Source organism: Brachyistius frenatus, unplaced genomic scaffold (assembly GCF_029030835.1).
Source record: "Brachyistius frenatus isolate BFR_SWC_R1_liver_20210118 unplaced genomic scaffold, ASM2903083v1 Contig_290, whole genome shotgun sequence".
In the NCBI taxonomy this organism is placed as follows: domain Eukaryota; kingdom Metazoa; phylum Chordata; class Actinopteri; family Embiotocidae; genus Brachyistius; species Brachyistius frenatus.
Window position 1 is genome coordinate 67,501 of NW_027210889.1, and position 12,186 is coordinate 79,686.

At 44.4% G+C, this 12,186-nt stretch overlaps 1 protein-coding gene across 1 annotated transcript in view; it reads right to left on the reverse strand.

Annotated features, from left to right (window-relative positions):
• The window catches only part of LOC138635081 (cadherin-6-like), a 71,777-nt gene that overhangs the window by 6,992 nt on the left and 52,599 nt on the right, over positions 1–12,186 (reverse strand). Inside the window, exons 6-11 of the mRNA XM_069722393.1 lie at positions 9,353–9,540; positions 7,695–7,945; positions 6,166–6,302; positions 3,410–3,531; positions 441–558; positions 1–5 (exon numbers count right to left, since the gene is read on the reverse strand). The exon at positions 1–5 is cut by the window's left edge and continues 247 nt beyond it. Coding sequence (XP_069578494.1) covers positions 1–5; positions 441–558; positions 3,410–3,531; positions 6,166–6,302; positions 7,695–7,945; positions 9,353–9,540 — 821 coding nt within the window. The remainder of the gene's footprint in view (positions 6–440; positions 559–3,409; positions 3,532–6,165; positions 6,303–7,694; positions 7,946–9,352; positions 9,541–12,186) is intronic.

Sequence of the window (12,186 nt, forward strand, 5' to 3'; positions counted from 1 at the left end):
GTTGTCTGAGGTGAGGAAGGTTCTGTTAGAGGATAATGTGTTTCTGACACTCTGACACAGCAGTTTAAATAAAAACCATCCCATAACCAGGATGGAGCAGAGACGTGTGAGGCAGTCACTCTTTCTACCTGACTGAGGTATCAGCTGATGAGCAGAGCTGCTGACACGTAACAGACTGTAAAAACATCCTGACCAATAAGGAATTAAAAAATAGTTTTTATATCTTCCAAACCCAGAGCTCATTATTTTAAAGTGTACATTCAACTGTTCTTTGCTTTAACGGGGGTGTGGGAGCAGATCAACACTGTTGAGGGTCAGAACGATTCGTAGATCTAGCCCTGATCCAGGACCAGATGTTCTCCACCCCTGAGCTGGATCTGTTGTTTCATGTCACTTGAATCCATTCTCAGTGATGTGTGACCTCCCGTCCGGTCACCTACCTCCGTTGTCCCGGACCGTGAAGTTGCTGCGGTGCGTCCCCTCCGGAGCCAGGCTGAAGAAGAACTTGTGTCCCGTTGACGGCTCGTCGGCATCAACGGCACTCACGTTCAGGATCCGCTGTCAGAGACACAGGCAGACGTTAACGGAGTGGCCGGTGGACAGCTGGGAAGTAAAATCAGTGAGTGGAGACGCCTGGCAGGGTGGGAGGAGCCTCCACTCCCAGAGACAGCAGCCTGGACAGCAGCAGGACCTCGATGAGCCATCCAAGCTCCGTCGACAACACAACGACTAAATCGGATACTCCAGCCGATCCCTGAACTCAACATGTTCATGAAATCAGCATACTTCTCTTTATGTTCCTATTTGGATCAGAGAGCTGAATGATTCTACAGCAGAGATTCCAGAACTTTCTCTGGCTGTTTGGATCCATGTTTCCTCACCAGAGTGAACTCGTCATTCCTGGGACAGCGGAGTGAAATCCTGCTGAACACAGCGGCTGGTCTCAGTGCAGAGCAGCTCCTTCTCAAACACACAGCGAGGCAGAGTTTCTGCCGGGGGGAGCCGCCACATGCTGACAGCAGCTCTGTGGCCTTCAGGTAACAACAACACACTGCTGGGTGTCCACAACAGGAAGCATCGATGCAAACACAACACAGTCATTCATAATAATATCGGTCTGAGGTAAACAAATGTGTTTCTTCTCTTCACCACATCTTCCAGGTGTTAAATACAGAGGTCAGAATAAAGACTCCTTACAATGTGACACCTGATGCTATAACTGCATGTAGTCTTTGGTTGGTGAATATAAAGTATGGAGGTTTAACATCGAGTTTCAGGGTAAAAAAAATTGGAAGAGTTTCAGCTCCCAGGTTGGACAGTTTCTTTATGTAAAGGTAGTTCATGAGACAAAAAGACAGAATATTCATCAGGTGGAAATAAACCCAGATACACATAAATGTTGCATTTCTGGATGTGTGAAGAGGCCGCTATTAAAACAAGGTGATGGTATCTCAATGTTTTTTCAGGACCAATCAGAACCATCAGTGATGTCATCAACCATCAGTGATGTCATCGTTGGTTTGTGAACGTTATGAATCCTCCAGTTCAGATTCTGTTCGTCACCATCTTTGCTAGTTCGGAGCGGTTTGGAGCAGGAAGTGACCATATTTGGACGAGCTGGGGGAGGAGCCAGAGGTGGATCTGACCGATCTGATCGGAAACCTGACGATACTACGTCCCGCCCACCGATAGCTGTAACCTGACTGCACCACAGGCCTGTCAATCAAACAGACACGCCCCCAAAAACAGGTCTTCTTGAATCTTCTTTTCTAATGAATGAGGGATTATTTTCAGATGGACCTCCAGAAAACTAATAAGAAGGAGTGACTTTAGCTAACAACACCGAGATAACTGATGGACACATTTTATTCACTTTGGATTTGATGAGAGAAGTTGAATGGGAGTCTATGGAGCCGGAGGCTTTTTGGAGCCGACCTCTAGTGGCACTCGCTGGTACTGCAGCTGAAGACTCTTCTGGATCAGAACCATTTTACAGACCTGAAGCTACGAACTCTTTTATATCCAGTCTGTGTTTTTATATCCAGTCTGTAGTTTTATATCCAGTCTGTAGTTTTATATCCAATCTGTAGTTTTATATCCAGTCTGTAGTTTTATATCCAGTCTGTGTTTTATATCCAGTCTGTAGTTTTATATCCAGTCTGTGTTTGGACCAATAAAAACTTCACATGCAGCTGGAACATAGAAGTAAACTGCTGCTGAGTTCGTACGTATGTGAGCACGTCGTCTCTACTGTGTAACTGCGGTCTTATTTAATTGAATGGGAGATACTGGCTGAGAGATTAAAGGGTTTAACAAAGATCAGGAGCAATAAAACAACATGCAGCTAACAAACGTGGAGCAGTGGAGGAACTCCGCCGAACAAATCCCGATGATTAACGGTGATGGACAGATGAAAGGGATGAGAGGATGACATGACGGAAGGAGAGCCATCACACTGAAGGATGTCAAGATGGTGTGTGTGTGTGATTACATACAAAGATTTGTGTGTTGATCCCATTAGCTGCTGCATGATATTAGATGCATGATATAGTTGTGAGTAAAAGGGTGCTGAGTGAGAGCTGCTGTCAGCGTCCGTGACGGATCAGGACGTCAGCCACCACAAAAGACTGACGGAGCGGTCTGCAGCAGCCCGACCAATCAGCTTCTCAACTGCACAAGTGTATGTGTGTGTGTGTGTGTGTGTGTGTGTGTGTAGTGCGCTTTAATCCCATTAGGTGAAGCCGTACGGTGTATGATGAATCATATAACAGTGAAGAAGAGCTGAAACGATTCCAGTTTGGTTTTGACTGTGTTGGACCGCCAATCATATTTAATCATTAAAAAAAAATCAGTTTTCCATTGGACACATTGGTTTTATTAATAAAGAGATGAAACCAGGAGGTGTGTTTTAATGACCGAACTCTGGACATATTCTCTTGTTCATGAAGCGGATTAGCAGCTACTGACCCGACTGACACCACTTTATGAAGTGTACTGTCCCCTGTTACCGGGGTAACGTGTGGATGATTCAGGGTTTGAGCTGAGTCCTAATCAACACAGACTGAAGCTCCACAAACTGTTCATGGAGATCCACAACATTTCAGTGTGATTGAGATGATGTTGGTGTTTCGTCTATGGGATGATTATCTTCATGTAAAACCTAACCAACCCCCACCTCCCCATCCCCCCACCCACTCGTTTCCTCAGCAGCCACAGAAAGATGAACCAGGTGTGTTTAAACAGGATGAGATTAAATATTTAATAAATCTAGTTTTAAGAGCTGACCGTCAATGATTGGACAGTTTGGATCAGAGTCATGAATCTGTCGGTGGAGTCGGACTCGACAGATCACCGGTGACCTCAGGTGACCTCAGGTGACCTCAGGTGTGGTGTGAAGCAGTGGTCGTACCTGGCCGGCCTTGGTCCTCTCGCAGACGAAGGTTTCGTACACGGTGGCGAAGGTGGGGGCGTTGTCGTTGATGTCCAGCAGGCGGATGTAGACGAGGACGTGGCTGCTCTGACGGGGGTTATCTGGAGGAAACACAGCAGACGTCATCCTCACCGCTCTGTGGAGGGACACCAGCCAGCAGCTGCCTGGCAGCAGGGCACGCAGGCAGCTGCTGCTGACCTCTGAGCTCACACCGAAACAGAACAGTTGGAAGATGAAAACATGAAAGAAAACAGGAGACCTAATTCTTCAAACTTATTTTTCTGAGCTGTGTTTTCACAGCAGGACTGAAGGAGCCAATCAGGATCCTCACAGACTGTTGGAGGTTATTTCATGTTAATGAAAAGTGAAACCTGAACAAAATATCAATTTAATCAAAACAGAACAGAACAATATTTGGAGGGATTGTGTTTCATTTATTTATAATGGTTTTTCGTGGATATAGAATTCAATGTTTTCTTTGATTTCTTCATCAGCCTCCAACAGAGTCTGAGTCAGCAGCCCAGAGACCCCCACCGCCTGATTACAGGTGCAGTGTGATGGATACAATAATAATAACATAACATAATATAGCGTAACATAATATAATATAACAACATAATATAATATAATATAATATAACATAATATAACATACTATAACAAAATATAATATAAAATATAACAACATAATATAATATAACATAATATGATATAACATAAGATAATATAACATAATATAGTATAAAATGATATAACAACATAATATAACATAATATAATATAACGTAATATAAAGTAACATAATATAAAGTAACATAATATAATATAACAACATAACATAACAATATAATATAATGTAACATAATATAAAGTAACATAATATAATATAATATAACAACATAATATAACATAATATAAAGTAACATAAATATAACATAATATAATATAATATAACAACATAATATAATATAACATGATATAATATAACATAATATAGCGTAACATAAAATAATATAACAACATAATATAACATAATATAACAATATAATGTAATATAATATAATATAACATAATATAACATGTAATATAATATAATATAACATAATATAACAATATAATGTAATATAATATAATATAACAAAACACAATATAACACAACATAATATAATATAACATAATATAATATCATGTAATATAATACATAACATAATATAATATAACATAATATAATGTAATATAATATAATATAACATAATATAATATAACATAATGTAATATAATATAATATAACACAACATAATATAATATAACACAATATAATATAACATAATATAATATAACACAATATAATATAATATAACACAACATACTATAACATAATATAATATATTCATAATGTAATATAATATAACATAACATAATATCATATAATATATTCATAATGTAATATAATATAACATAACATAATATAATATAACATAATATAACATAATATAACATAATATCATATAATATATTCATAATGTAATATAATATAACATACTATACTATAATATAATATAATATAACATAATATAACATAACATACATAATATCATATAATATATTCATAATGAGGCTCTTATTAATTTATAACCAACTGAAGTGAAGAATCACTGTTTTTTAATAGTTATAAAACAATGAACCAATCACATCTGCACAGGGAGCAGCCATATTTCTACCGGAGCCCAGAAGGGACACACCGTCTGCTGGGTTGTAATCTTCAGCCTCACCACTAGGTGTCAGTAACTCCTTCACACGCTGCTTCACCAGGTCTACGTTAACAGTCTGTTCCTGAAGTCAACCCGAAGTCTCCAGCGTCCATCTGAAGATGTTTCCTCAGCAGCACAGCTCCTCTCTGGGTGAACGATCCCTCCTCTGGACTGACAGACTGTCAATCATTAATACGCACTGTACCCTCCTCCTCCTCACCACTCCTCCTCCTCCTCCTCACCACTCCTCCTCCTCCTCACCACTACTCCTCCTCCTCCTCACCACTACTCCTCACTACTCCTCCTCACCACCTCTCCTCACCACTACTCCTCCTCACCACTCCTTCTCACTCCTCCTCCTCCTCCTCACCACTCCTCCTCTTCCTCCTCACCACTACTCCTCCTCCTCACCACTCCTCCTCCTCCTCCTCACCACTACTCCTCCTCCTCACCACTACTCCTCACCACCTCTCCTCACCACTACTCCTCACTACTCCTCCTCACCACCTCTCCTCACCACTACTCCTCACTACTCCTCCTCTCCACTCCTTCTCACTCCTCCTCCTCCTCCTCACCACTCCTCCTCACCACCTCTCCTCACCACTACTCCACACTACTCCTCCTCACTCCTCCTCCTCACCACTACTCCTCCTCCTCACCACTACTCCACACTACTCCTCCTCCTCCTCAATCCTCCTCCTCACCAATACTCCTCACTACTCCTCCTCACCACTCCTTCTCACTCCTCCTCTTCCTCCTCAATCCTCCTCCTCACCACGACTCCACACTACTCCTCCTCACCACCTCTCCTCACCACTACTCCTCCTCACCACTCCTTCTCACTCCTCCTCCTCCTCACCACTCCTCCTCTTCCTGACCACTCCTCCTCACTAGCAGCAGTGTCTCCCTCGTGCAGTGGTAGACCACCTGTCCCTGCACCTCCTTGAGGAGGTTCCGGTCAGATGGACCAGTGTTCTGTAACTTACTGAACTCGGTGGCGATGACGGAGACGTTGTGCCAGGCGTTCTCCTCTCGGTCCAGAGTCTTGAGGAGGAACAACGATCCGTTACCAGGATGGACGTTGAACAGGCGGTCCATGTCAGTGCGCCGGTCTACAGAGTACCTGGAACAGGTGAGACGGCGCTCAGGTAACCATGATCACAATTAACCTTTGACCTCTGTTCAACGAGGACCTGGAGACAAGGAACCACTTCATGTTTAGCTTCTTCACTTTCTCTCCCAACACTTGTGAAGTAAGACTCCTCCTCATCCTCCTCTTCCTCCCTCCTCATCCTCTCTCCCCCCTCCTCCCTCCTTTTCCTCTCTCCCCTCTTCCTCCTCTCTCGCCCCCTCGTCCTCCTCCCCTCTCCTCCTCTTCCTCCTCCTCTTCCTTAAAGATCAATAAAACAACAGCTCATCACAGTTATATCCAAACGCAGAAAGTCCACATGCAGTGGGATGGCCTGAGTGTGTGTGTGTGTGTGTGTGTGTGTGTGTGTGTGTGTGTGTGTGTGTGTGTGTGTGTGTGTGTGTGTGTGTGTGTGTGTGTGTGTGTGTGTGTGTGTGTGTGTGTGTGTGTGTGTGTGTGTGTGTGTGTGTGTGTGTGTGTGTGTGTGTGTGTGTGTGTGTGTGTGTGTGTGTGTGTGTGTGTGTGTGTGTGTGTGTGTGTGTGTGTGTGTGTGTGTGTGTGTGTGTGTGTGTGTGTGTGTGTGTGTGTGTGTGTGTGTGTGTGTGTGTGTGTGTGTGTGTGTGTGTGTGTGTCTGAGTGTGTGTGTGTGTGTGTGTGAGTGTGTCTGTGTGTGTGTGTGTGTGTGTGTGTGTGTGTGTGTGTGTGTGTGTGTGTGTGTGTGTGTGTGTGTGTGTGTGTGTGTGTGTGTGTGTGTGTGTGTGTGTGTGTGTGTGTGTGTGTGTCTGTGTGTGTGTGTGTGTGTGTGTGTGTGTGTGTGTGTGTGTGTGTGTGTGTGTGTGTGTGTGTGTGTGTGTGTGTGTGTGTGTGTGTGTGTGTGTGTGTGTGTGTGTGTGTGTGTGTGTGTGTGTGTGTGTGTGTGTGTGTGTGTGTGTGTGTGTGTGTGTGTGTGAGTGTGTCTGTGTGTGTGTGTGTGTGTGTGTGTGTGTGTGTGTGTGTGTGTGTGTGTGTGTGTGTGTGTGTGTGTGTGTGTGTGTGTGTGTGTGTGTGTGTGTGTGTGTGTGTGTGTGTGTGTGTGTGTGTGTGTGTGAGTGTGTGTGTGTGTCTGTGTGTGTGTGTGTGTGTGTGTGTGTGTGTGTGTGTGTGTGTGTGTGTGTGTGTGTGTGTGTGTGTGTGTGTGTGTGTGTGTGTGTGTGTGTGTGTGTGTGTGTGTGTGTGTGTCTCTGAACCCACTTCCCCCTCAGACCCGTCTGAAGACAGACTGCTCTACATACTTTAAAATCACTGTAACAGAATGACATTCCTTCTCCAACAGAACGTCCACTAGAAGTTCAGAGACTTCCTGTGTCTCCTAGAGAGACGGCTGAGGACCGAGGAGGTCTGTCTTACTTGACCATGCTGCGGGCTCCATCGGGGTCCATGGCGCTGACTGAGCCCACGGCGACGCCCACGGAGGCGTCCTCCTTCACCTCCATCAGGTAGCTGTTTTTGTCGAACAGCGGCGGCTCGTCCACGTCCTCCACGCCAATCCGAACCGTGGCCATGTCTTTGGAGCCTGAGGACATGAAGCGAGTGTCCGTCTGGGTGTTCTGGACCTGAATCTCCACCGTGTAGGACGGCTTCTTCTCGAAGTCCAGAGACTGTGGAGGGAAACAGTGTGAGCTCAGTGACGGTGTGAAGATGGACAACGGACGCACGGAGAGTCTGACAGACGGAGACAGACTGACGCACGGAGACAGACTGACGGAGACATACTGACGGAGACAGTCTGACGGACGGAGACAGACTGACGGAGACATACTGATGGAGACATACTGACGGAGATATACTGACGGAGACAGTCTGACGGACGGAGACAGACTGACGGAGACATACTGACGGAGACAGTCTGACGGACGGAGACAGACTGACGGAGACAGACTGACGGAGACATACTGATGGAGACAGTTCTGACGGAGACATACTGACGGAGACATACTGATGGAGACATACTGACGGAGACATACTGACGGAGACATACTGACGGAGACAGTCTGACGGACGGAGACAGACTGACGACCGCTCAGAAACACAAACACGACTCTGTCTCCGAAGTGTGTCAGTGTTCAGTGCAGATTTAAACGTCGGTGAGAAGTGAAGAAATATTTTGAGACTCGAACATGAGTCGTCTCCGTGAGAAGATCTGAGGATGCAGAACGTTTTCATGAACTCCAACAAGGACGTGATGGATCTCATCTGTCATGTGATTCCTGGTGTTTGTAGAAGCTGAGGACTCGTCTCTGCTAGATCACAACACAGGACATGGACCTCCAACGTTCGTTACGTGGACATGCAGCAGCGGACGGATCCCGTCTGATGACAGAGATCTTTTTAAAGAGTGAATAACGTGGATGACGTGTTGGTGTGTGACAGCGCTGCTTCAAACAGAACCGAGCTGGACGCCAGCTGCTTCTCAGAGAAGCTGCAGCCGTCCTCGGCTGGTTCCATCAGACCGTCGGTCCTGCTCAGGCTCTCGGGTCGTGTCAGCACGAGGAACAAAAGAACGTTAAATATGAATTATGATTGAACATCAGTAAACGCACGTCTCCTCTCCAGCTGCAGTCGGCACACGCTGACGGAGACGAGCGAGGGTGGAGATGAAGAACTTTAATTTGGTTCCTTTCGTCTGTCAGGCGTGCCGAGGCTTTGCATATTTAACAGTATGTGTGAAACAGCGTCCGTGGGCAGGATCCTGATGAGGGATCTGCTGAATCACTGCTTTACTATTAATTTGATTTCACCAACGCTGTGCGGAAAATACAGATAATCAGGAGTCGAGTTCATCTGAGTGTGAAAAGATGCAGTTTCACCTTTTAGTTCTCTGTACACCAATTGGAAGTCTGTCTTCTGTTGTTTAGTTCTCTATCTTTTATATTAATGCACCGTTTAAGAAGATCATTATGATTACTACATATTATTCTTGTTCAGTGCTTTAAAATCAGTTTGTATGAATCTAGTTTCAGATTATTGCAGGTAAAGTGCTCTGAGTTTAGGCCCCGCCCACTCACCCTGCTGACGGTGATGACCCCCTCTTGAGTGTCCTTGTCCGTGGAGATGTCGAACACGTCCATGCCGTCTCCGCTGACGATGGTGAAGTACATCTCAGCGTTCTTCCCGATGTCTCTGTCGGTGGCTTGAATTCTCCCAACCGGAGTGCCGGACTTTGACGACTCAGCGACTCTGAACTGGTAAATACCTGCAGAAGAAGAAGAAGAGCGGTCAGCTGCATCACAGGGGACCAATGATGCTAGTTCGGAGCGGTTCGGAGCAGGAAGTGACCATATTTGGACGAGCTGGGGGAGGAGCCAGCGGTGGATCTGACCGATCTGATCGGAAACCTGACGATACTACGTCCCGCCCACCGATAGCTGTAACCTGACTGCACCACAGGCCTGTCAATCAAACAGACACGCCCCCAAAAACAGGTGAATCTTCTTTTCTAATGAATGAGGGATTATTTTCAGATGGACCTCCAGAAAACTAATAAGAAGGAGTGACTTTAGCTAACAACACCGAGATAACTGATGGACACATTTTATTCACTTTGGATTTGATGAGAGAAGTTGAATGGGAGTCTATGGAGCCGGAGGCTTTTTGGAGCCGACCTCTAGTGGCACTCGCTGGTATTGCATTTTAAGCTCCGAACACTTTTATATCCAGTCTGTGTTTGGACCAGATGGACTGAATAACAGCTGGAGTTCAGTGGTTTTACTCTGATGGAGGTTTCCTTCATGACACACTACATAATAACACCACCCTTCAGAAAACACACGCAGCACATAAACAAAGACGTGCAGAAAGTTTGTGTCTCCTTGGAGGAATCACATGACGGTAGAAATGCTGAGCAGAGGATCATCTTTGTTGGGTTGGACAGGTAGACCGCAAGAACAAAGGAAGCTCCCATCTAGCAGTGTAAATGCTGATGAGCCGCTCGCTGCTACAGGACTGCTGACGATCTTTAAAAGAACCTCGGTGTAGTTAGTGTGAGCGCGACGTGTCCCTTTGTTCTCGGAAGTGCTCACTCAGGGTTTCACCATCAGTTTGATGCTGAGACGTCTGAAGTGAAGAATTCTCCTCGTCATCGGGAAACAAACACGATTTAAAAAAAACACTCGTTGGAGTCGAAGAACTGGAACACACACACACACACACACACACACACACACACACACACACACACACACACACACACACACACACACACACACACACACACACACACACACACACACACACACACACACACACACACACACACTCCTGAAAAACACACACAAACAAACACTTGGACCACACACTCACACAAACACACCTAGAACACACACACCAGATGGCTGTAAACAGTAAACAGTGGTGTCAGAGGGATGTAAACAGTAAACAGTGATGTCAGAGGGATGTAAACAATAAACAGTGGTGTCAGAGGGATGTAAACAGTAAACAATGGTGTCAGACGGTGTAAACAGTAAACAGTGATGTCAGAGGGATGTAAACAGTAAACAGTGGTGTCAGAGGGATGTAAACAGTAAACAGTGGTGTCAGACGGTGTAAACAGTAAACAGTGGTGTCAGAGGGATGTAAACAGTAAACAGTGATGTCAGAGGGATGTAAACAGTAAACAGTGGTGTCAGAGGGATGTAAACAGTAAACAGTGGTGTCAGACGGTGTAAACAGTAAACAGTGGTGTCAGAGGGATGTAAACAGTAAACAATGGTGTCAGACGGTGTAAACAGTAAACAGTGATGTCAGAGGGATGTAAACAGTAAACAGTGGTGTCAGAGGGATGTAAACAGTAAACAGTGGTGTCAGACGGTGTAAACAGTAAACAGTGGTGTCAGAGGGATGTAAACAGTAAACAGTGATGTCAGAGGGATGTAAACAGTAAACAGTGGTGTCAGAGGGATGTAAACAGTAAACAGTGGTGTCAGAGGGTGTAAACAGTAAACAGTGGTGTCAGAGGGTGTAAACAGTAAACAGTGGTGTCAGAGGGTGTAAACAGTAAACAGTGGTGTCAGAGGGATGTAAACAGTAAGTGTGTTTGTGTGTTTGTGTGTGTGAAGCTGTCCTACTGACTGACTGTCCTGCGTTGGACCTGAAACTGAAGCCAAACCAACTGACGAGCAACTAAACAAACTGTAAAACCAAACTAACCAACCAAACCTCATCACACTACTTAACCAAAACCATAAAACACAGCCAACCCAACCCAACCCTACCAAAGAAAATACAACCCAACCACACCACACCCCCAATACAACCCAACCCAACACAATACAACAACACAATACAACCCAATACAACCCAACCCCAGCCCACCCCACCCCACCCCACCCAACCCAAACAAAACCAAACCGATCAAATTGAACCAAATCAACCCAACGAAGCCAAACAACAAACAAATGACAGATTTTAGAAGCAGTTCAGATTAAATGTCAATACAAAGTAAATATTATATAAATAAAGTATTTTTATTGAAAATGATTAAAGTTAAATAAATAATGAAGTAAATTCGAAACTGGTGACGTATTTTAGTCTGAATGGACATAAGTTGAAATACTATTTGTCTCCACTTATCTCTTCACTCCCACTGCCTGTGATTCGGTGTGTCCCTGCAGTCTCATGTTCTTTATGGACATATATGGACCCCAATTTATAAACTCGTTTATTAGAACAACTGGCACAATGAACGAGGACCGACAGATTCATCAGTATAAGAACACGTCATGAATCTGACTTTTCTTACCAACTTATTTTGAACAAAAAGAAGATATTAGTGAATTAGATAGATAGATAGATAGATAGATAGATAGATAGATAGATAGATAGATAGATAGATAGATAGATA